This window comes from Corvus cornix, chromosome 10 (assembly GCF_000738735.6).
Source record: "Corvus cornix cornix isolate S_Up_H32 chromosome 10, ASM73873v5, whole genome shotgun sequence".
Lineage (NCBI taxonomy): Eukaryota > Metazoa > Chordata > Aves > Passeriformes > Corvidae > Corvus > Corvus cornix.
In genome coordinates, this window is record NC_046340.1 from 5,306,232 (window position 1) to 5,331,873 (window position 25,642).

The 25,642-nt window shown below is 44.0% G+C and overlaps 1 protein-coding gene across 2 annotated transcripts in view; it reads right to left on the reverse strand.

Moving 5' to 3' along the window:
- Positions 1-1,979: 1,979 nt before the first annotated feature.
- Positions 1,980-25,642, reverse strand: part of ABHD2 (abhydrolase domain containing 2, acylglycerol lipase) — a 38,948-nt gene continuing 15,285 nt past the window's right edge. For both annotated transcript variants that reach the window (XM_039557499.1, XM_039557500.1), the window contains exons 4-11: positions 19,966-20,141; positions 18,902-19,069; positions 15,909-16,092; positions 12,320-12,412; positions 10,523-10,636; positions 9,228-9,297; positions 8,405-8,489; positions 1,980-7,500 (exon numbers count right to left, since the gene is read on the reverse strand). In XM_039557499.1, coding sequence (XP_039413433.1) covers positions 7,304-7,500; positions 8,405-8,489; positions 9,228-9,297; positions 10,523-10,636; positions 12,320-12,412; positions 15,909-16,092; positions 18,902-19,069; positions 19,966-20,141 — 1,087 coding nt within the window. In that variant the 3' untranslated portion in view covers positions 1,980-7,303. The remainder of the gene's footprint in view (positions 7,501-8,404; positions 8,490-9,227; positions 9,298-10,522; positions 10,637-12,319; positions 12,413-15,908; positions 16,093-18,901; positions 19,070-19,965; positions 20,142-25,642) is intronic.

Genomic DNA, 25,642 nt, shown 5'->3' on the forward strand with positions numbered 1-25,642 from the left:
GTTTTTGGGCACTGGCTGCGTTGCTGGTTCTAAGGAGGCCAGGAGTGCCAGAGTTTGCTAGGAGACCCCTGTCCCCTCATCATTGACTACACTTTGGCACAGGGGCCAAGGAACTGCCCATCTCCATCCTCCCTGCATTCCTGATCAAGCCCCACCCTTCCCTGAGCAAGGACCCCCAGTTCTTAGTTATCTGCTCTAACCAGGGAAAACAGATGAAAACAAAAACCCAACCAGGGGCCCAGGTGGAGCTGTCTCTGCCTAATTCCTGCTCAGGCAGGCAGGGAGTAGAACAGAAACTGCAGTAGCCACTGAGACTAGGAGATGGATTTCAATCACAAAACAACTGAAAGGCAAGCAGAATGTACCCTCCTAAATCCTTCAAAGGCCTCAACACAGTTGTTTTCTCCTAGCACTGCACTGTGTAAGGGAGCTCAGTCAGGGAAGCCCCACCAAAAGTCACCATGGAGGGTAGAGGAGGGTACCTGCGCAGCAAACAAGCTAATTACTGACACTAATTACACCTTGCTAATGTGGAATCAGCAGGACGTGGGTGGGGAGGAGGGAGGCAGAAGTAGCTGTCCCAGGCAAGGCAGTCTGTTCCAGTTCATGAACCACGCATCTCCTCCAAGAAGCCGATCAGACACCCATTCCCAGATCATCTCCTCCCTTGGCCAGCAGCAGGGCTCAGAGAGGAGCAAGTTCTCTGCCCAGGTTACCTTCTCCCTGAGCCTGGTCCCACAGTGTGTCCTGTCCCCCTCCCAGCTCCACACGGGCCCCTTTCATCAGCCAGATCAGCCCCCCACCCAAAGCTGGCTGAGGTGGAGGGTGATGACAAGAGCCACATTCATCAGGGCACTGGCTGAGGCTCAAACCAAACAGGACATCGGCTCTGAAGCCGCAGGGAGGATGGGGCCTGTCTGGGGTTAGATCTGTTTGCTCCAGCCTCAGCAGCTTGGCGAGTCCATGCATGGCAAGTCCCAAAGCCTGAGGCTGTGCCAACCTTGTGCAAGAGTCCAGAGACAGAGGAACAGGCACCTCTCCACTTCCTTTGGCTCTTTACTGCACCTGGAACCATCCCAAGGAAACCATGTGTGACAGCCCTGCAACCATCAGGCCAGTGCAAACACAACAGCTTGCCTGGGAGACAGAGCAACTGCAGCTTAGGAAACAGAAAAAGGGGAAAAAACCCCATCCACACAGACAGGAGTATCACACTGCTGCCTCTGGGATTTGGACTGGGACAGTCACAGCTCTTGGGAGGTGCCCATGGCTGCTCACCACTCCTGTGACAAATTGTCAGCTGGGAGCTTGTTTTGATGGAGAGACAGAGAACAGCACAGCAGAACTGGCAGCTGAGAGACTGACCAAGGCAGGAAGGAGTTTGGAAGTGGATCTAACAGCTGATTCACAATGGCCAATAAATTAGAAATTAGAGCACTGCCCATGACAGGGGAAGAGCAGTGATGGGTCTCTGGCCCAGCCCAGTCCAGCTGCCCAAGCAGGGCACCAGGCCCAGTTACCCTCCACAACTCCTCTCTCTCTCAGGCTGTAGATAATAAACCCCCCATTGGTGAGTTGCTAGGGGCAGGTGAGTAGTGCTTTTCTATGCCCTGGGCTCGAAGATGCCCCTTGTCCTGGCCAGAGATGCTGGTTTGTGTTTCTTCTGCCAGCAACTGAAAGATTAGGAAATCCACTTGTTCTCACATAAGGAAAAATAACAGATGTTCTATTCCACTGGCAAAAATAACTCTCTTTCAGTAGTTTCAGGGCAGGCATGTGCTTTTTTAAGTTGATGCTATGCCCATTCTTCACCAGAGTGGCATCAAAAACCTTTTCTTGGCCAGAAGACAAAAAGCAACTAGGAAAGGCTTGAGCACCACAAGTGCTTGTATCACTTTCCCCCCCAGCCAGCTCCCCAAGCTGGGCCTCAGGGAAGACTGAGAGCCTCTGCCAACACATGGAACTTCACACACAGGCACTAGCTGTAGCACTGACTTCAATAAGTCCTTTATTTTTAAATAAAGAAACCCCACTGAATCAAAGATAACAAAATTACATTTTGTTTTGCAATGACTTCCATTTTACACCACACAAGAACAAAAATTAAAGAAAAAAATCTAAGACAGTTTTATATATATTTATATATCATTTTAAAGGTAAACATCAGCAGATATAGAAAAATTGCATTGCTAGTTGCAAATCATCTCCCCTGCAGCTCTCAGCTCCAGAGAATCTGACTCAGAACATGGCAGCAGGGAGGGTGTCTCAGTATACAAGCTTCTTCAGGGCAGCATTTCGAGATAGTTACAGAACATAATTTTGCCAAATTGAAAATATTTTCATAGTCAACTGCTCACCAAGAACACTGGAAGTCACTCTGCCTGTTCTAACACAGCTGCATGAGAAAAACAAGGGCACAGGTCTCCTCTTCCCAAGCTCTTCACACACCTTTTTGGCTTGGAACTTCCAGAGAAAGAGGTTATGCTTTCTCAAGAAGAACATCTAGAGATCTGTCACTGGGAATTACAGTCAGGCTATCATGTAACACAGTAAGAAGATATGCCCCCTTTGGAAGGTTGGTCACTTGGGCTAAGCAGTAGGATTTAGTTATATATCAAATGAGTTTTATTTGGCTTTTTTTTTTTTTATTTTAAAGACATTCCAGTTGGCAGGAACCGTGAGAAGGGTCAACATCCCAATAGAACTGTAGTGGAGATCCTAGAAGAAAGTTCTGTATCTCCTCTCTGGTCATGCAAGAACTCTGATTACACTGGAAGCTTGTCAGTCGGACCAAAGCAAAGGGGCTTTTCTGCCACCTTGTACAGATGTTCAGGATGACCCCAGAAACTCTTCCACCAAAGCACAGAGAGCTGGCAACCCCTTTGACTCACTGATAGCACTTGTGCCTAAGCTCCCCTAACAGCTGAGGAAGTCCAGGCCAGTGTCACTCCCACTCCCAGTGAGAAGGGGGTACAGTAACAGGGGACCCTCCCTCAGGCTGGTGCTGCTCTGAGGCATTCTAAGCTTGGAGAAGAATCATGAAGTCCTCACACCAAGGAAGGGCTGTTTGCTTTCCACCTAGAAGCCATGAAGGAAACACTGATTTGAGTCACTGTGGCTCCAGCACCTTCCCAAATGAACGGACCCACATGAGGAATACGGACACATGGAGCGTGCCTCAAGCCAGAAACAAGATGCTCTTTACAACAAATGACTTCTACAGGCAGCACAAGGCTCAGGCCTTCTCTGGTCTCACAAAAAAAGGTTGAAGAATTTCAATAAGCTCCAGACAAGCAGAGTATTTCCAGAAAAACTTGGAAGCAATCCAGGTGACTAAACTGGCAATTAAGTCCTGAAGATGGTACTCTGCTCTTTCCTTTGAGATGTACCCACTTGAGCAATCTACCTCCAGCTATGCTGCTGGAGTGCTAACAGACACAAAACTTTGGGATTGCAGGATAACAAGTCACACATTAGGCAAAGCAAACCCTGCTTCTATGACTCAATTCCTACTGCTAGAGGAGCAGAGAGCTGAAAATGATCCACTGCTTATATACATTGTTATTTTAAGCCTTGAAATAGACTGTAGCCAGTTGTAGGCTGCCCACAAAGGTCCTTTAAGCCAGCACTCAGTTGTACAGTGTTCATCACTGGTGTGTCTCAGAGTGTCTGAAAAATCAATTTACCAAAAAGCAAAGTCTCAAAAGCTCTGACAGAGCTGTTACTGAAGTCTCTAGATATGCTGATGTCAAGGGAGGAGGAGGAAAAGGGCAAGGCACCACGTGTCAAAGGGCTGTTGGTCTAGGAACTTGTGACAGACCCAGGACAGATGACACACAGGTAGCTTGGCTAAATTCAGTACTGGAGTTAATAGCTCCCAACATTTTTACTTAATGCCCTGTCTTTGTAACCCATATCTTCATAATTAGGAACTGCAGAAAAACACTGAGGAAAAAGATTGCAGGGAAGTTCAAATGTTTGCCTTTACAGTGCAACTACAACACTGCCAGACCCATCTGAAAACACCTTGATTTAAAAGCTAACAAAGGGACAATTAAAAATGCTGGCAGAGCTCTTGGTAGTGGAAGGTGAAGTTCCTTGTGTTCAGTCAGAGCAAGTCTGAGCTGCTTATTTACCATCTTCAGATATCTCCAGAAAAATGGCAAAGGTGATGGTTGGACCAGCCTAACCATCAAAGAGTAATAGTTCTGCATCTTGCTGTCTGATTGAGAGGGTCCTTGGGATTTTTGTTCAAGTGCTACTTACATTCAGGAATGGGGAAAGATGAGACTACCTGTGGAAGAGCTCTCCTGATGATTTTTCTAATCCCAGTTTGAAACTAAGCAGAGCACATGTCAGATTCACCATGCTGTAATCTTGAATGGCTCTATTAGACCACACTGCAGTGATCGCCAAGCACACACTTCAGCAGCCTCATGTGTCTCGACAAGAGATGAAAGATTTCCCCTCTAAGACTGAAAAATTCTGATTACATTTAAGATTGGGTTGGCTGGGCAAATAAAGACCACCTGCCCACATCACAAGACTAGTACTGCCTTATTTTGGGAGATAAGAGTATTTCAGATTAGGACTGGACAAAGTCCCATGTGTCACTAGGTATCAATTACCAATCATTGTCAGTAGCAAGATTTAACACATCATTGTAAGGTTTTTAGATAACATGAACTGCAGCTTAATTCTCTCCTCTCCTAGTTCCCCAAGACCTCTTTATGTGCTTGCTGCAAGTCTGACAAGCCTTGCTTTGAAAGAAGCATCAAATATGTTGAGATGGAGAGAACAGTTTTGGTTTTTTTTAACACTGCTTCCACCTACAGGCTTAATAAGCTGAACCTCGAGCTCCAGAAACCTTGCACAAAAAAAGCCACAACAAAAGCTGTCCTTCCCCAAAGAAGCCAGAATCAGTCAAGTCACAAGTGATTTGAACAGTTTTAGATTCAAGTGCAAAAACAGGACAAAGGAGCAAGACAGACTCGTGTTACTTCTGTAGCTGAGAGTTTCAGAAAGTCCACAGCATTGGCACTTCTGAAGTATGAAGGCTTGGGTTGTGGGGCAGGAAGGAATATTCCTCAGAAAGGCTCTCCAAGTGTAAAGAAAAATCTCTATTTGATTGGACAAAGCTACAGCTCCTGCTGCTTTGAGAACTGCCCAGTTGCTCACCTCATTTTGGGAGACTTAGACACCTAAATTTATACTGTATCTATTTGATGTGTACAAGTGTTGTTTACACTCCACTTCTGCTGAAGTGAGAAGATATTTAAGTCATACCCAATGAATATTACATGAACACTACTTAAGCAAAAAACCTGAAATGTCTTTTATGATATACTTTAGTGATGCAGGATGAATAAGAGGATAACAACACAGAGACAAGATACCCATCAGCTAAGAATATCCTTGCTAACTGAAGCCCTAAAATAGTTCTTAAGGAACAGCCACAAGCACAGCCAAATCTTGCTGTAGCTTTACTTAGTTTTCATCTTCTCTTTGAAGAAAAAAAGAAGCCCAGATTTACTAACCAGGAGAATGTGCAGATATCCACATCATTGTGGATCACAGGCCAAGGTGTTTGGCCTAAGGCAAATGAAAGAAATTTCCTGATACGGCAATGCACCTTTGCTACAAAAGTTAATTATTGCTTTATTAAAATGAAACCCCACCTACTCAACCTACTGAAGTTCAGGGACAGAGCAGTCCAGAAGGCTTGTTCCCCTGGTTTGTTGTTACCAGACTGAAGTCTTGCAGCTTGTTTCACCCTTAAGCTATAAATTAAAGTGCCTGGGAACACAGACCAAGGCTGAAGCAATAAAGTGCTGATGAGGGAAGTATGACAGGAAAAGAACTTCACTGACACTGTGATAAAGAAATCCTAAGGATGAATTAATGACACTACAATATTGACAGAACAAACAGTAAAGAAAAAAAAAATATTTTTCTACAAGTTTCAGTCTCCAGATTGTCATGGGACAACTTTCCTTTAATAACCATCTTGGCACAGACCAAAACTGCCACTTGAGGGAAAAGCACAGGTGAGTAGCCAGCTTTCCTGCAAACAGCTTTCACACTTCACTTTGCACATTAAAACTAGAAGGGGATGTCTGGGTGTGGAAAAGAAATTCTAGTGAGAAAGAGCCCAGTGTCTTACTGGAGCCAGCAATCCTACAGCATTACACAGATCTGGAAGTAGTCAGCCATGCAAAGATGTTATTTCAGTTACACAGGGCTGGAGACATCCAGTTCCACATCAACTGTGAGTAAAGTCACATGTCTCAAACCCACTTGATGCTCTGAAAGCTAATGGGAAGAATTTTGGTATTATTTACCCTGACATAAGGGGAGTAAATCTAAATAGGTACACCCTACCCCCCACCAACTAATCCCTAAGAGAGCACAATAGCTCTTCATGAAGTATTCTTTCAAACAGATTGAGCTCACAGAAAAATCCTGCAGATTCTTAATCATGGGTTACCACTTGGAAGCCAGAGCCAGCTTTAAAAAGCCCCAGGTCAAACAAAGAATCCAGTACTGAAAAGGTAACAGTATTTAAAAAGAGGCAAAGATGACAAGAAGGTGACTGATCAGGTCCTGGGAGTGAGAACATGTTTACATAGAAACATTAACTGGCATTACCAGGCTGCAGCTTTTCTCTACGTGGAGACCCAGCATAAAGCCACCCCAATCCACAGACAGCTCAAGCATGGAAAAGTTGAATATTTTTAAAGTGATTCACTTGTGCAAGTGCATTCCTAGGTACTAAAAGGCTTCCCTTGAGATGGTGCAAAGCTGACACTACACTTGCAGTCACGCATCTGTTTTTCCAAGCCACACTGTAGTGGCTTACAGACTGAACCACTCACTGGCTTGTGGCTTGGTACAGGGATTTTCCAGCACCCAGACAGAGAACAGAGCCACAGTTATCTCATCATCTACACCTAAACAAATGCTGCAGATCAAGTTTTTGACCAGCAGGTAAAGAGACTTTGACATGTGAAACTTCTGCTATATTAAAGCAAGCAGTTTTAGCTCAGTAGCCCTGTAACAAGCTACAGTCAGCAAAACCCAATTCTTCAAGCAGAGCAGTAAATTACAAATCCACATGACTGGATATCCAAAGAGGCTCTGACCAGATGTTAACCTCTGCTTTAACCCCATTTTGGAAAAAACATGGTGATCAAACACCAGCCAGAGGATATCAAGGAGAATGGAAACCTGAAGCAGCAGGTGAGGGAACAAGATGTTCCCAAAGGGGGAGATATACTGAAGTGATCCAGAGTCTTTGGGTCGATTACTCCTGGCCAGACACAGCCTGCTCTGTGTCTGAGCAGTGAGGCTTTGTCTTCTCCCACTGGCAGATGGCATTGGCATACTGTACCACGAGCTTATCCATCCAGGTAAGAGGTTCTGGGAATAGCACTGACCCCTCAAAAAATCCCAGGTGGCCTCCATGAAGGGGCAGCACATGCATGACATTCTCTCTTTTCTCTGTAAAAGAAAAACAGGCAGAAAGTTCCAGAAGGTTAACATCTTCAAGCTGAGAATGAAACCATCTTGAATTGCCAGGACAAGAAGACTGCCCAAGAGTTGCTGCTGGCTGGGCCCTTACAGCAATACCTGTATTGCTGTAAGAATGGTCATTCTTTAACAAATGAACACCTTTAACTCACATCCACTGGAACCAGGACTGTTTGCATCGTGTCAAGCTGCACTAAGCTCTGACAGTGTATCAGCCATCTTGTTGCATGGACAGTGAAAAATCCCCTGTGCTTGCTTCTGTCTGAAAGCAGCTGTGGATAAACTCTCTGCTCACAGCCTCTGACCAGGAAAAGAATGAACCCTGCTTCCCTCCCTGTGCACCCACTATTTGTGTGATGAAGCAGCAGCAGCTCCCTCTTCTGAGCTTCTAAGGATAATTTACCTTTTTCCTTGTTCGAAGACAGACAGCTCAACTCCCTTCAAGGGAGAGATCCCAGTTCAGTGCCAAGTGACACAGCCATGCATGCACTGTCCCCATTTCATCAGCAAAGGGGAGTGTTTATCTGTGCTTCATACAGACTGTCACCACCACCCATCTTCTTTTAAATCCCAGTGAGCAATGAAGATGTGAGGAAACCTTTTTTCATCCAAGAATGTAACCTGCTGACTATCAAAACAAGCCAGAGCAGCAACAGGTGCCTGAAGGGACTCAAGTTCTTCCTGCTCAGGGTTAGCCTTGTTAGTTTTAGCAACTGGTGACTTAAAGAGGCTTAGCATACCTCCTGCAGCATTACAGATGTAAGGAGGCAAGTCAAGCTGCTTTGAAATCAGGAACTGTGATGTGATAAGCAAGCTGTAGGCACACAAATGTACACAAAACACATAAGAAGGTGTAGCTACTGCTTCAGCATACCTGAAAGAGCTCTTGGAATTGATAGAAGACTCTCATGGACAAGAGGGTCATCAGCAGCATTAACCAACAGAAGAGGAACATAGATCTGCATCAGGAAACGTGACATAAAAGGGAAAAAACCAAAACAAAAAAAGGGATTGGTATTTGAATGTCAATCTACTTTTACACTGTAAAAGTGTCTTAGCTTAATTGAATTAAGATCTCTTATTAGAGATTAATATTAATTTATTTTTTCACCCAACCCAATTGCAAGAAGGAGGCAGGGATGCACCAGAGCAAACACACTGAGTCCCTGTTCTTAGAATTGAAACAGCTCCACCCTTTTTTTGCTCCACATTGCTTTGCACATCAGGCAGCTAGTGCCAGCTTTGTTATGGACACCTTGGTTAAAGTCCAGGAAACTCCCTTGGAACATCTCCATTCTCTGGGTCAGTGGAAAAAGGAGGAATTGATTTCAATTCCACTTTGGCAAAACTTTGCTCAAGCATTTAAGTCTCTTCCACAGCACCCAGTCAGCCTTTCTTCCTTGAAGGTGCAGGCTGCACACCACCACCCATTTCCCACTTTATCCTCATACACTCAGACCATTCAGCTGAATGTGTGGTTTTATCTCCATCTCTTGGGTGCAACCACTTGCCAGAGCTATAAGCTCTTAAGAGCCCAGAGCATTTAGCCCCAGTGTTAGAGGAAGCAAGAACTGAAATCCCACTCCAATATACTGTGCCTGATTATTTCTGAAAATCCCAGCTAAGACATCTGCAGGTAACAACAGAAACCAAGTATTTTCTCTCCAGTGCAAGAGCAGTCTGCTGCAAGAGCTTACCCTGTGCAAGTACTGCAGGCAACTTTCCTCTTCATAGTACTCCTTCAGTGAGCTGTAGCCATGGAATTTCCTGAAATAGAGCAGATTGTCATTAAAATCACCTGTCACTATTACCCTCAAGTGAGGACACACATGCAGAAACAGGAGTGATGCCTCAATTTCCATAGACAACTTTTTAATATCCAGCATCTTTGCAAAACCCTTTGGCAGCACATGCCTTGATGCTTTCTGTGCCTTCTCAAATATTCTGAGAGCATGGGCAAGTCAAACATACGAACTGAAGACCAGCAGCCTTCAGGGTTTCTTTTAAAATACCCCACTTTGTTTAATTGTACACATGGACGAAATAAAGTTAGGACCTTGTTCATCTTTCCCTAAAAGTCTCTTCAAATACAAACCCAGCACAGCTTATAAACCTCAAACTTACTGGACAAGTTCCCCAGAATTCACTGTGGTTCCACTTCTTTGCCAAATCCCTTCACACCATCCCAAACCAAGAATTCAGTAAGCCTATATTCAAGTGCCTTTTTTTTTTTAATAAAAGGGACAACATAGCTGTTAGTCCAAGCTAGAAAGGCCTCAGGGATGGGGGACAACTAGGGAGATTTCCCTAGGAATGGATTTTTTATAAGCAGCCAACGATACTCCTAGCTTGCCAAAAGTGTCACAGCTTTTTAGCTAACAGTTTACAGTTTTATTTTGGAAAGGGGTCAATGCCTGATACAGAACATGCCATGGTATGAACACTGCCACTTCAAGTGTTATGTTGATGTCAAAGGCACAGGCAGTAACAGGCTACTGCTTATTAAAGCAGAGCACTTAATTAGGTGTTAGTATGACAAATAAGAAAGGTTGCATTATCTCAGTCAGCCCTACTGTGTATTGAGAAAGCAGCAGTGTTTTACAGGGAGAAGATGTTTTCGAACAGAGCTAAGGAAATCCATGAGCAGTTCTGAGCTGCTTTCCACATTCCTCTTTTTTGTTGCTAGAGCTTGGCAGCAGAGCTGGCCTCTTCCTACCTTAGTGAAGGCTGCAGGTTCAGGTGTTACCAAGAAATAAATGCCTCCTGGATGATTTTCAAGAAGCTGTGACTGTAAATAGTAAGTTGTTTTTTGTTGTTTTTTTTTCCTTTTCTCTGCTAAGTTTTCTTTAATGTGGAGGCAAGCAAGAATTTGAAGTTGTGTTCACTGTATTTCAGCAGATTCCAACAGGCTCAGCAAGGGGCTTGCAAGAGCAACACTGGGAAGAGAGGGTACTTGGAGTGCTATACAGGAGCAGAGAATTGCCCTTCATACCTCATAACATTATCATCGATCTGCATAAGTGATGTTGCTGTATAGAGCTTGCCCAGATCAGCATCTGACAGGCTTTGTGGCTTCTTCATGTTGTTATCTCCAAAAAGAACTTGCCTGGAAAGAGTAGCATCAAGAATTACATCCAAATAACATAAGGGCAGCAAAACCATGACCTGTTCAAGGACAACTGAGTTTACCAAATCTGACAAGATAAGATTAGAAGTGGGCTACATAAACATGAGGCTGTCTTGGGAGCAAGAACAGCTTATTTGTCCACTTACCTTTGCAGCAAGACATAACAAACCCTAGCAGCCTCCTCGTAGGAAAAAATGCTTTCCCTTATACACTGAGAAACTGCATGGGGGGCCCTCTTAAAAGAAACTTCCCAGAACAGAGAGCACTAAGGGTAATTGGAATAGAGGCTACATGTTAGGAGGGAGGCTTCTTTGGCTTCAGACCAAACCTGTGGGTGGTTTGGGTGAGAGCACCAACAATCCTGGGCATAGCATCTCCTTCACCATCTGGTTCTAAAGCCCCCCAGCACAGACTTTAGGCTACCTCACACACAGAAGTGACTCAGGGTATTACCCTAGAAGAAAGCTATTTACTATGGACACTTGTCATATTAATTATTGCCCTCAGGGGAGGATGTGTTTCTTTACCAGAACAAACTTCTGCCCTAAGAAACAGAACAAAAGCCACAAGTTGGAAAGGGATTTTTATTCCCTTTGAGAGGCAAGCTGCAGGGCAGAGCAGGAGGGAGGCTAGGTTTGATTTGAGGGAGTTAGAGCACAAGTGATTATGGAAAAAGTTTACTTAACACACTTGGCCTTCAAGCCAGCACTGGCTTTTTCTGGGTTAAGAATTTAAGTACCTTTTAATGGGATCTTACCTAACTTCAAATGTCAAATTTGGTCAAGGTGTCTAAATATTTGTAAACCTGGAATGAATTATGTGGATCATCCTACACTGGCTACCCTCCTCCTCCAAGTGCTTTATACTGCAAAGGAGTGTAAACAAAGAACCTGAAGTTCTGAAGTGACACATGCTCCTTCAGTGAAATAGGTCTTAGATATTCCCTTCCTTTCCCTTTAGTCAGGCAAATTCCAATACACATAGATGAGGTACTTCCTTGCCTAGAAAGTACCACCCAGAGACCTTTTGGTAGGGAAAGCACCAACATTGAGCACGTCACCTGTTTAGCACACAAATTTCTTTGTTATGCAAGAGCCACAGAACAGCAACAGCAGCAGAGGGATCCTACAGTACACCTGCACTCCAGGAACAGCAATGTTGAGTGTTTTGCTGGCTACATGCTCTTTCTAGAGGAACAGCTAGAAGCCAGAGCTACAGGTTTGACTATTTGCTTGTTTGATAAGCAGCAACTCCATACAGCAGATCTTGAAGGTTAGTCCTACCTCAGGTAGGTGGCAGAACAAGAGGCTCCTTCAATAGGGAATTCTTTGGCTAGAAGTGAAACAGATGCAGAATACTCCACTTTGAAGTCTAATTGCAATGTTTTCCTGTGCATGTCTTGTTTATTCATTAAGCAAGTTTCCCCAGAATACAAAAAGACAACCAAGTCTTTCTTCTAACAAGATGACCAAAGCTTATTTGTCTATTTTACAGTATAATGAGATTGACATAAGCTCACCTTCTCTGTTGGTTCATCTAAAGACCCACCAAGGAACTTGTGCATAACCTCTCAGGAGTCCTATTTTAAAGGACCAGGCAGACAAATCCAATATAGCAATTGACCTAATCAATACTGTCAGTGTAAGTGATGTACTGCAGTACCTGTGAGAAAGGATGATCTTCTTCATGTTGTCTGCCATGAGGAAGTTATAAAATCTTCTACAATGATCCCACTGCATGAAGGTTTCCTGGGCCCTAGAAAAAACAGGGCAGAACAAACAAAGCTGTTAGTGGAGCTCTTGAAAGATCAGATTAATACACTGTTAACATCTTATGGCAGCCTGGGGGCTGTGTAAACAAACCTCCAGGCCTTCCCTGCCACAGCTTAACCTTTTCCAGGAAATGACTTCCACTTTGATGAAGTTCGTTAGTATCAGAAAACAGATCTGCAGTCTCATCTTGCACAATGCAATTAGTGGTTTTGATCAGAGCATTTAAGAGCCATCAATCAAGATCCACAATACTGACAAGAGGATTTTAGTATCCCTTTGCAGAAGTTGAATGTAATTTACATAATAGGACTTTCAAGGAAAGGGCTAAAACCTGTTGCTCAACAGTGCTGCCTATTGTGTAATATAGCTCTGCAGAGGAAATAATTTGTGCAGATGTTTCCAATATGTACAGATATTATTATTGTTTCACTTCATTGGCAGGAACTGTAGGAATAAATACTAGATGCAGCTGCAGTGGCATCTGAGTCGAAGCCTTTACCTATTCTCAAAGCAGCAGAGCACTTCACAGCTTATCTGTTGTTAAAACAGAATTTAAGCCACCCAGAGTTGTGTGAGCTCTGCCAGATACCAGCACTCCTTTGCTGTGCAGGGTCATGGGCAGGTTAGAGCTTTACTCCTAGCAGGGTTTGCTGTTACTGAGGGAACATACTATCATTTACTGAGACTGAAGAATGCTGGAGCAGTTTCAGCTACTGCTGAAAGCGGTAGGCTCTCCTACCACTTAAACATTAACATACCATGAGAACTACTGTAGATTTAACATGACCTTCCAAGCTATATCCTGCAAGTCCCCTACCAGGCAAGAGCAAGCTGTTTTCTTGTAATTAGCCATGCTGGAGTATGGTTTGAAAAAAAAAAAAATCCATTATCTTTTTATCTAGCCAGGCTATACCTACCACATTTATACCAGGGGAGGGGAAAAAAGGAAGATAGGAAAAGGCACATTTCTTTCTTCACAAAAGGTTTTCCAAGCAAACCTATTAAGTTATCACAAGATGTCTGAAGTTAAAGCTGCTATGCTGCCCTGCAGTCCCTGTGGTGTACAGCAGTACTCCTAATATGAAGAGCTGCAAGCATAAAAAAAAAAAACCAATACCACATGCAGCTTCCAGTATTTTGAGGGCTGCCCAGGTTTCAGAGCTGAGGTCTCTCCCCACAGCCTGTAGCTATGGTGAAGATGCATTCCACAAGATCAAGAAGCAGAATCAAGCCTATGCAGGCAGAGATTAAGGAATGAGGAGACCTGTCCCTGTTTAGCCTCAGGGAACACATTCCCTAGACTCTGTGTTAATTCATTAAACTAAGAGTCTCATTCTTCTGGCAGATCCTGGTATTGCTGCTGCTCTGGAAAGGCAGATCCTCAGTTCACCTTGTTCACTAAAACCTTTTTCCTTCATTTATGAAAGTTATTTGGGGAATAAATGCTGGACAAGCTAATATAAAAAAAAAGGAATTGTAAACTAACTGGTCTTGTCTACCAGGGTAATCCACTTCCATGTAGCCCTGAAGGCTGAAGCCAGCTATTTTAACCTACCAGAGCAAACCTGGGAAGGCAGTGGCTTTGCACCTCCTCCCTCCCAATTTTATATCCAGGGCACAAGGCCCTCCCTCCTCCTGTCTTTTGCTTGGTAGATGTTTTCTCCTAGCTCTTCAGCTAATTAGCACTTACAGCAGATGTAGATATTAGGAAGGGAGACAAGACCTGAAAAGCCTTCCTGCTGGCTGTCCAGTAATACAGAGCAGATGCTCTGTGGCAGGAGGTTTGCTAGGAGATGTTTACCCAGCAGGTGGAGGCAAGAGCTCAATAATCCACACAACCCACATGATGGGGTGCATTAAACTCAGGGAAAAGAAAAAAAACCCAGCCAGTTGTTTTTCCACACAAATATCCAAGTGAAGAATTGTTCATCAAGTTGTCTTTGCCATGCAAGCATAACAGCATTACTCACAACATCATTTTGGAGATCAGGAATACAATATTGCATAATTGTAGAAGATGAACCAAGTGGACCTCAGCCAGATATTATCCCTGCAAACCCTGTCTGATGGTTGCAATTAAGGAGCTGGCTTCAAAAGGATGCTCTATGCCAGAACCCCAGGACAGCTAAGAACATTTTACTTGAAACAAAACAGAACAGCTGTTCCTGTACATCTGTTCAGATTTTAAGGGTGTGAACTAGCAGCAGATTATACACTTTTTTAGCAGTAGTCACATCTGACCTCAAAAGGGATTAGATAGCTGGAATATTACATGCACATCAAGCTTTTACTCACATCTTAATGCTTCTGGAAAAGCTTTCTGCTTTTACCTGTAAGAACCTGATTCATAAAAGGTGTCTTCAGACTGCTGAATAACAAGCTGGTCGCTGCACAGGCAGAGCATCATCAGCATCGAGAGCTCCAGCTACCTTGACCAGGCTGTGAGGCCAAATTCCACAGCAAGCCCCTCACAGACCTGCCAGTTTCACCATTTATATCAGCCCAAAGGATCTTGACCCAAATACCTGAGTCTCAACAGCCCCTTCTGCCTTGTAAATAGTCTCATGGCTCAAAACTGCAGGTAAATTACTGCACAGTCAGCTACACCTTAGTAATTGTCAGCATGTACAGACAGCAAAAACTGAAAAGAGCAGCTTAGCCAGTTATAGCATTTGAATCTCCATTAGCTGTGCATACCCAGAAAGGTTAAAGTACCTTAGTCAAGTCCAGTTTTCAAGCAGCAGTGCTGTGCCTGGACCCTCCATCAACACATGCAAGTGAAGCCATCACAGCTCCTAAAGTGCCACAGCCTTGGGTTCCAGGTGGGGAGACAGATTAATACTTTCAGACTTTAGGGCTGCAATACTTTCCCTCCCCACCTTCCCCACTCCTATAACACAGCTGCATGCACCTCTCCATCCCCTGATCAGCCCACAGCACTGTTTCAGTGACACACACTAAGAGGGGAGCATGGACTGACAGTGAATGTGCTGTGTCTTTCCAGTCTTCCCAGGTAAGAGCTGCCAGATGAAACTGCACACTGAAACCAAACAAGCTATTATGAACCACGGGATCTTTCTCACAGTGATGAGACAGTGTAAACTATTGCTTGCAAACCTGGCATCAGCTCAGCAGCTGATCACGCTGCCCAGCCTGCCTGGTTAATTACACCAGGACTGCACAGGGAATGCCTCCTCTTAGGACACTGCAGCCATGAGACAGCATCACATGCACAGTCCAGAAGCTGCCAGCAGGTACCTGGCCAGGTACAGAAAACCTGTCTGCATTGCTGACAAAGTTTACTTGTGCTTGCAAATCAACAAAGCTTCAGGCTCCTTCAGGAAGGTGCCGTCCTACACACTCAGTGTGTCAGACCAGTTCAGTGCAAGAGAAACACCCATCTTCACCTTGTCCTTGCAAAGATCTGCCCACTCCTGCACTCCCAGAAGAGACCAGCACGGAGAAGACCCCAGACCCACCTCAGTGCACTGTACCCCTGGCACACACTGACACAGCAGAGGACTCGCTCCTGGTTGGCCTGGCTCTCTCCCAGGTATTTGCACACTATGTTTCCACCCAGGCTGAAGCCCACGACAACCAGCTGGGTCTGAGGGTAGGTCTTCTTGATGTAATTCACCATGGCACCAAATTCCCAGGTGCATCCTAAAAAGAAGAACGAAGTTAAAAAGCATCTGATATATTTCAATTCTCACTTGAAGCTTCAGTTGCATGCTTTGAATTCAGCTTTCTTACCCTTTCTGACTTTTCAATAGCCTTAAGGTTTTAACAGCTCTGATTCACATGTGTTCAATACATCTGTGAGTCCTGTGGAGCTTAGCTCATGCTTAGTTCTGACAGAGTGCCAAAGCAAGATGAAATTTAGTTGCTTAAAAATCATGGTGACAGTTAACGTGACAATCAAAACTCTTCCTTTCTAAAACAGCTTAAGAAGCAGTCCAGCAACTCTGGGCTTGACATTACTATGCAGGACCAGCACACATCATTACTTTCCTGAGGCAGTTTACCACTTTTGAAGTGAAATGGGGTATCTGGAATGCAGTTTGCTCCTTTGTTTTTAGCAAGACCACCATGGATCCCCAAATCCGTGCTGCTATCAGGAGGGGAAGAGAGTGGCTTGTCAGGAAGAGCTGCCAGCAGACTGCTGCAGAGCCTGACTGAGCAGGTGATCTCTGGAATCAGAGAGAAGGGTTTAAGCACAGACACATTCAGCCCTTTGTAACCAGTGAAGGGGTAAAGATCCTGCAGCTCCCTAAAAGACACGTGGGTATCCCCACATCAAGAGAATAGTTAAGTGCCTCTGTACAGATCTGTTCTGCTGTCAGTGAACACCCACCTGCATCCCACAGGCTGCAGGCACTGAGGGATCCAGTTTCTGGCAGTACTGGCATCCTCCAATTGTTTGAGAGACTTGAAGGCCTCCACACAGGCAACAATCTGAGTACCTACAACTATTTCTTCTGCTTATGAGTACAGGAAAAGGAAGTATGGAGAAGCAGCTGCAGTAGTGATGGCATTAGTACACTGGTATCAACTGTTTATGCAGCTCATTAACCTTCCTTTTGGATTTAAGGCTGCAAATCACAGAAGGCATCACACCGACAACAGGAATAGAACTCCAGATGTTTCTTCCTGTCCAGAGTCAGACGCTCAGCTCTCTCTGGAACTTGTCCAGTGAGATAAATCCTAGCATTCCAGGATTCTACCCTGTACTAACCTAACACTGCTCCACTGTGCCCTCACCCCAGCTGTAGCATCCTCAGACATCAGACTCCAGCTTTACCTAGATCTGGAGTAAACTCTGAGCACCACGGTTTGTTTGCTTCAGTGGAACAGCAAGCTCCTGAGTGTTTCCGCAGGGTTTGGGCACTTCCTTGTGAACATTCTTAATGAGCAATCTTCAAGACAACAAATGCTGCACTGCTCTGGCTTCCTCTGGAAGAAGCCAGTGGTCGAAATACTTCAGTGTTTGACCTTTGTGATTTCAGGGCAGCTCAGGAATCCAACACTAGAATAGCAACAGGTCAAACTTGATATAGAGGCTGGGGTTCAGCAAATCCCAAATTTAGGCTACTTGCTCCTCAACAAGCATGCCTGGAATACAGCAAAGCTGAAAGGGCACTGAGTTATTTGGGTAGGAGGCAGAGTAAAGTCTGCTCATGGTCTTGCTGGCACTTAACAAGCAACTCTGCCAAGTGATTTACTGTCTTGCTCAAAGGAAGTGCTAGGCATTCTTTGCCCTTTCCAAGGCTATGAAAGACTCAGAAGGGTATGTCTCAAGAGATGCACTACAGAATAACACCCTTAGGCCTAGAGCAAAGCTCCATGAAAGCAAACTCTTAACTTTTAGCAAAATAACAAATGCTTTAACAAGGACAAATTTAGTTTTCAAGACATGGTAGTCCTGCAGCCATTAACAGCCTAGGGCCTCACTACAAATGAAGGTATTTGGTATTCCTGAAGTGTTTCCCAAAGAGGAATATATTTAATAATTCTAGAACAAGCAACAAAGCATTACAGCCTACTTGCCTGCTCGATTTGGCACCTCAAAGCACAATACATCTATTTTGACAATTACCTGTTCAAGATAACTATTCTGTTATAATCCAAACTCTAATCAGTAGCTTGCCTAACTTTAAAAAAACAAAAGCTAACACAAATCTGCTCCACACACAATTGACAGGGTACCTATAGATATTTACAGTAAAGAAGGAGAAGAGGGCTCAAGAGAGCTCAGGAACAAGCAGATTAGGTCACAGGCAAAGAGGGCCCATTCTACAAAGAGCACATTACTCACCAAGAGGGCAATTAAGACTAACTGGAGTCACCCTTGACAATTTCAAATAATTTATTCCTTTTAATTTCTAGGTTAAGAACGACTTCCTTATACTCAAGGTGAGAGCCCAAAATCATGGCAATTGAGCACTACCACTTCTGCAGCTTTACTGTCATACTCTACAACTGTTGCTGTTGACTTGTGTTACATCTGGGGCAAATCCTCATGTGTCCCTCCTGGGATATAAATGTACTTTCTGGAAAGGCTGGTACAAACTCCTCTCAGGTTGCATCCTACAAAGCCTCAGAAATGGCATTTATCCTTCAGGGACAGGTTTGTTTCACATTCCATGAAACTGGCAATTTCAGTATCTCTAAAATCATTTGAACAGGCTCTTGGTAGCCACAAAAGGGGTTTTTTTCCCCAAAAAAGTTTTCTAACAAAAAACTGCCTCTTGATGAGAATACATGTGTAAGAGCTGGCAGAAGAGACAAAAGTGAATTCAGTATTAGCCTGCCCTCTTCCTCCCATCTACGCTCAGTTTAATTCCCAAGAAACAGTACAAAACTGTTACCCTCATTGGGGTACAGCAGTTGTGTTATCCTGAAGGAGGCTGATCAAGCCCTAGAAACTCCACAAGCTTGAAAATAAGTTCCCCAGGTCCCACGAAGTACCTACCATATGTGAACATCCGTGGTGAAGTGAGCTCAATGTTTGGCAGGGCTCCCAAGTGATTGAGGACAGCACACCTGTACCCATTTTTCTGGGCATAGTCAACAAAGGTGCGGATGTACTGCTTCTCACTGTGGTTAGCAATCCCCGGGCAGATCACCATCGTGACATCATCTGTGCTCAGAGAGAGAGGGAAGTTAAGTAAATGTCACTTCATGCAAATTAAGAGAGTCAGAAGGCTTCCATTTCAGATCCGTGGGAAACCACCTACCACAAGCAAGCTAGAATTCCTACTAGTCTGCCAAAAATCCCATATGGGACAGGAGACCAGCAGCTCTAGTGCTACAGATGTGAAAAAGTAATTCATGCTAGGGGAGATGAACAGTTTTTAACTTCAGGGAAAGCTGTGCAAACAGTTCTACTGGCACTGCCTAGAGACCAAGAGTACATTCTTCCCTCCGAAGGACACTTCTGATGTTACACATGTTCTGCCTTCTGACAGCCTGTTCTGACTGTGACATGCGTGGAAGCTGTGGAGTCCAGCCTCCCAAGTAGACTGGTTGCACTATTTCCCCCTCATTTCCCTTCTCGAGCTGGGTGTAATAGAGATCTTCCAAATGAAGCTTTGCTAAGCACAGACATTCTGATCACCTGACATTAGCCATCATCTACTTTGTGGCTAATCTAATGATATTTGATCTGCTGACACTATTCACTAGTTTAACAAGATATCATTTCATCAACCAAGAAAGTAACTGCTGTAATTCAAGTAAGCACAGTAAATTACATTCAGGATTATCATCTGCACTTCAAATTAACTGTAACTCTCATGTGCAAAGCTCCAACATCACCAGCTCTAGCCACTGAACTTTTATCTCATTAGAAAAGCACTGCTCAGGTTCTCTTCAGCAATAAAGATAACAGTAACTGTTCTTGTGCAGCATTGTACCATGAAGATCTCAACTCTGACAGTTAAAAAAAAAGAAATCTGCTTTTTCTGAGGGCTCTATTCCTCATCTGTCCCCCAGAGCACAGAATCAAGGTTAGCAGCCAGCAGCTGTTTGACTCACCTCCAGTGCAGTGCTCAGAGCATGGCTCAAAGAGATCAAAGGTGGCTGTCGCTCCATCTGGCATCGTGAGGTACTTGCGAAGTCCATATGGATGTGGTGATCTCACTCTCCCCATTTTTCCATAAAGAGCTGTCTGGATATGTCCACTCTTTCCCCAGATGAGGGGTGGAATGTACCTGAAAAGCAATAATTTAATTACTTACCCCTGCTGTGTTAACGAGCCTTTGAGAACAGGTAAGCACTCCCATAAATCTCTCACCAGCTCCCAAATATAATAACAAATATGGAATTGTTTTTGCTATGACTGAACTGGCAGCAGTGATCTTTGCAGCCTTATAAAAGAGGAGAGACCAAAACGCTCTCAAAGCTGAAAAATCAGCACTGATAGCAACAGCAGAAGCCAAACCCCACACATTCCCTATTATTGAGATGTTAGAGGAACAAATGCTTCTCACTGAATACACAGAGGCCTTGTGCCTCGGTGAGACTGGGACTGCATGTTGCCAACCAACCAAAGTGACCTCCAGAACTGCACAGTGCTGTAAATCTGTTTTAATTGAAACACTGAAGCCTCCTGGGTCGAGCCACATGAACCTGTGTAAGCACTTGACTGTACAAGTCAGTGGCAGAAACAGCAGGATTCACAGCAAGTTCTAGAAAACTGAAAGCCCCAAGACTTGCTGGTTGGGATCATTTTACACAGAACTGCTTTACTAAGTTAAGCAAAGAGCACAGTACAGGTTGATTTTGCTGTTCAGAATTAGGTAAAAGTTGAGACAGTGTTAAAAGAACCAGTCAAAACTGGCCAAACTCCACTGAATAACAAATCCCTTCCAGTAAGAGGGGCGAGTCTACCAATTATTCATGCTTATCAAGGGTATATTGAAGCTGTGTAACAAGGCAGATTGTCTCTTTTCCTGGCTTACAGGCCCTCAAAAAAGATACGTGAGAAACACAGCTATGAGCTGGAAAGCATTAAAGGCTTAGTTATCAATTTTGTTTTAGCACAAGCAGAGCTGCAAGTGGTTTAACAGGAAACATACTGTGCCCTAGCACCACCAGCCTGTGGGCAAGTCACCTGGTCACTCAGCAAAGGAGACTGAGCCAATGCCTTGAAAAAGAGAGTTACATCAGCTCTGAACAGGAAAGCATGAATGATTTATTGTTGAGGAGAACAGCAGTCCCGGGAGACACACTTCCAGTTAAAGAACTGTGGTCTCTGGTGCACAGACCAGGCTATCCAGAAGAAGCTTGAGAGCTTCTGACAACGCCTTGGATCCTGAGGGATTAGCAAGTCCCTCCCTGCTGTGTTTGGGGCTTCCTGCAATTGTTCCTTCTGCCTTCTTGAGAGCACATGAAGCAGAGATCATGTTCCTCTCTCTTCTAGAAGAAGAGAACTAGGCAGCTCAAATTTACTAAAGCCCATAATCCACCAGAACGTGACAAACCCTACCTTTATGCTCTGACACTGCCTACTCATACAGCTGGACCTTTCCCCATGCCAGCTCTTATGTGTCATATCCGCAACTCCCTCCTCTCCCACACAATCCTTAAAGAGACTTCCTATCAAATAAAAACTACTTAGGCTTGTTTAGCAAGACAAGGGCAGCAGTATGCTCTCTTTCTCCCCATTCTTCACCCTCACTACGAGGGAGACTTCTTACAGTCAAAGCAACACAACAGTTTGCTGTAGTTTCACTCATTTTTGCAAGTGCACTTCCCAAAGAGATCCAAAACAGATTTCTGGAGAAGCAGGTAGTGCTTCAATAAAGGCTGCAAAAGTTGCTCACAACCTTGTAAATGAGCCCTCAGTGCATTCTGGATTTGATCACTCAACTAAAAAGATTTTCAAAGGATCCAGGCAAGGCCAGGAGCATCACACCCCTCTTCTGTTAGGGACCATCCCTGCACTGGGTCTTGCCAGGCACAATGTAGAACTGTGCAGATTCCCAGCAGTGACAGAGGCTGGACAAGCTCATCCTCTGCAATAGCTGCTAGAGCTGGAAAGTAGTCAGTGGGTCCATTCTCACAATCCAGAGTAAATACCCACTGGGATAGGGCTGTCAGACTAAACCAGGCTGCCCAAGAACTACACACAGTTCTGCTCAAGTCTCATACAGCTCAGTGCAGGGGCTCTGAACACACCTATTATGCCAGATGGAAGAGACACTGCTCTCCCAACATAAGGAAAAACAGCTGGCTTCACCCCAGTCATTTACTGTGGCACCAGTTCACATCAGTAGCCATACTCCACACTAGACAGTGCCTGACTAGCTTTTTGTCTTTTTTTCTCCCCACAGACATCCTTTACTGATAGGGTTTGCTAGCACCTTCTGAGGGGAGCTGACAAATACAACCTATAATAAGAATTTTCAGCTCTTTTAGGAGACTCAGATGTCAGCATTGCTTCATGGTTTCTAATCTTGGGTGAGAACATGCATTGGAAAGTTTTGGTGATTCTGCTTCCATACAGTGCTTTTCAACTCAAAGACTATCTGAAAATCTTACCCTATAGGGCTAACAGGAAAGCAATTTGTCCAGCTACAGCAGCTAAGTTATACAGCTGTTATAGCTGATTACTGCTACCGTGAAAAAATACCAAAACAAACCAAAAATCAAGGATATCTGCAGACATCCTCATGTTTAACCTACAGTTCAGTTCCCAGCCATAGGTTACAGCCATCCACTGGAACAGATGCAGCAGCACATACCACAGGATGTTGTTAAGAGATTAAATCAGAATAGTCTTCAAAGCCTCACCACTACTGCCAGAGTTTAAACGAAGGCAAATGGTTTCAAGCACACTGCTTCCCACAGTCTGCCTCTTCAGGTCACTGATGGTTTCTCCGGGGAAAGAAACCCCCAGACCTGTCTTTGCATAACCCAGCTGGAGGTTACCTAAGTACCGATGTGCAATAAATCAAACCTTTATACTGCTTTTACAGGCAAACAGCACATGCAGTTCCCTTGACATGTTTTTTATTTAAGGCAGGAATCCCTTTCACTTCATCCATAATGATGGTCAAGTGACAACTACAGTTTCCACGTTTCCCTCAAAGCTAAAACTGTGTGAAGCCCTATGGACAAGGGAGCATTCACTGTCACTCCCTGCAGAATGCATAAGTGTTTGAGCATCCTATGGACCAAGTAAAATGCTCAGCTTATCTTTTATGATGCTAACTCCAGCCACCTGCTTAAGCATCACTGCCTGCAGCAAAGATGGCTTGTGTTAGTCACTCTGCATGTAACTACACTCTTTCAGACAAATATTCAAAAGCCAAGCTTCAGCATGAGTGATGTGCATAGTACTTTGATGCAGATATTTGTAAGTTCTACCAAGTCATTAAGTATATTTCTAGTTTGCACGTAAGTTTTAAAAGCAGTTGAAGCTCTCAAATACATGCAAGTGTTCAAGAAGAAGCTTGTTATCTAAAGCTTGCTATCTAAACTTTTTGTTTAGACCCATCAGCCTTTAAGCAAGAGACTTGTGAGGCAAACCACATCCCTTAAGTATCCAGGCTCAGGAGACTGAACAGCACAACACTTCAACAGGGAAAGGGAAGAAAGTTGCCCAGATAGCACAGAACTTGTAATATCAGTGAAAAATTAAGACAGATTATAACTTACCGTATAAGATTGATGCAAAACCAAGCAGCTAATAAAGATATTACTTCTGTTTACTACAACAAGTTGTCAATCTAACCTACTACAAAACCCGGTAAAGCCTTTACAGTAAGTGATTCCTCTCTGTCACTGAATTCAGGTAAAATCTGTTCTCAGCTGAGGACAAGGTATCCTTACAATCTATAGCAGAATCAGACACATGATCTGCCTGTCACACTATTTCTGTTGACCCTCCATTTTGCCAATGGACAAATTATTTTTGAAACATTCGTGTGACTTATGTCTTTCGATGAGACAAAGTCTACAAGAACTTCCAAGAGCAAGTACTGAGCCTAACAGCACAAGACTGTACAAGACTGAAGGATGGGACATCTTTTTACAGGGTTGGTGTGGACTTAGCTTGCTTTTACTAAAATCATTCAAAAAGAAGAGAGCACAGGAAGAACTCTTCAGTCCCAAAGGCGCACAATACGACGCTGGTGAGGGAGAAAACTTGCCAGGAATTGTGCAAAAGCCTTTACCCTCTGAAAGGGCAGATCAGATTAGATAAATTTTATTTAAGCCTACTACACAGTTTCAGAGACATTTCTATCCTCAACCCAGCTGAAAAAACCTAACTACCCAGGGCTGATAGCAAGAGCTAGAACAGATTGTTTTGTAGTGAAGTCAACATTCCTCATGGCAAACAGCTGAAAAAAGATGCTTCTCCAAAACAATCATCCTGCAGACAGAAGCGCATGTACTCAGGGCATTCTTCTTGTGGTTTACCTTAAGAAAACAAGCTCAGCAGGATGCAACACAGGGAAACAATGCAGACTGAGCAATTAAGTAGTATTCAGTCTAAGGAGCATTTGAGTATCGTCCTTCAGATTTTATGCTAAAACTATAATTACTGCTAAATTTAACCATGTCTTTCAAAGAAGGGCCCTTCACTCAAAACCAGGTGGCTTCCCTCCAGCATTGATAACAAGTAGAAACAAGGAAAGTGTTCAAGGACAACAGATTTTCAACTCCTTCCTCTCTGTCTGCTATGACCTGAAGTTGTTCTGAAAAGCAGTGTACTGCAGAGGTTATTCCAGCACAGCATGGAGATGCTTCAGTACATATTCCTCAGTGTCCTGTTCCAGAGAAGCTGCTCCCAGAGGTACCAAAGCCCAGGGATGTCTATGTCTATAAGCAGCATTTCCACTGCTATGCAATTGTGGCTTATGGTGACAGGAGCTGAGCAGTGAACACCAGCCAGGAGGACCTCTTGCCAAGGCCTCCAAACAAGGACAATGACAGCATAACACAACAACCCAGACAAGCACATACTGATAAAAAAATCCAAAAGAAAAGTTATGTTGTACCAAAACCGGAGATTTTTCTTTCTGTGAAACAAAAATGGCTTCTGAGTTTACTCCAGACCCAAAGGCTTTTAACTGACTCATTTCCCCGTTTTGGTCAGTTGCAGTAGATAGCAGGCACCCTGAGTAATGATAAAGATTTGGAGCAGTTATGTCTTCCAGTAAGCAGCCCTGTAACTTCCAGTAACAGGAGGCAGACAGGAGAACAGGCCTGGGGATGGTAGTTACTTATTATGGAAGCTGTCCTACATGGCCCAACATGTACAGAGTTCATCACTCTTAGGTGGTTAAGTGAATTCACACCCATTTACATAAATCTGCTCAACACTGTTCGGGTTTGAGCTCCAAACCTGCATTTCAGCTGTGCAGCACTGCCTCACATCTTGATAGGTGGCTGCCCACAGTGCTCCAGAACAAGACAATTCCTAGGTGTTTCCCAAAAATTTCTCCTAACATTTTAATATTTAAAACAATTCCAGCATGTGATTGTAGATTAAATTTAGTGGCTCTCAGGCAGTAATTATCATTTTAGAGCACGTACATCATCCAGTATGCAGGAATTTAGGAAAGCAGCAGCTGTATAAGCAGCTCACACAAAGCACATAAAAACTGTGCTATTTTTATTAGCAGGCATCAGCATTCAGGTCCTCAAAGATCTGAAGTGGAAGTTCAGCAACAGGCTTATTTCTGGAGCATTGCTTCATTTC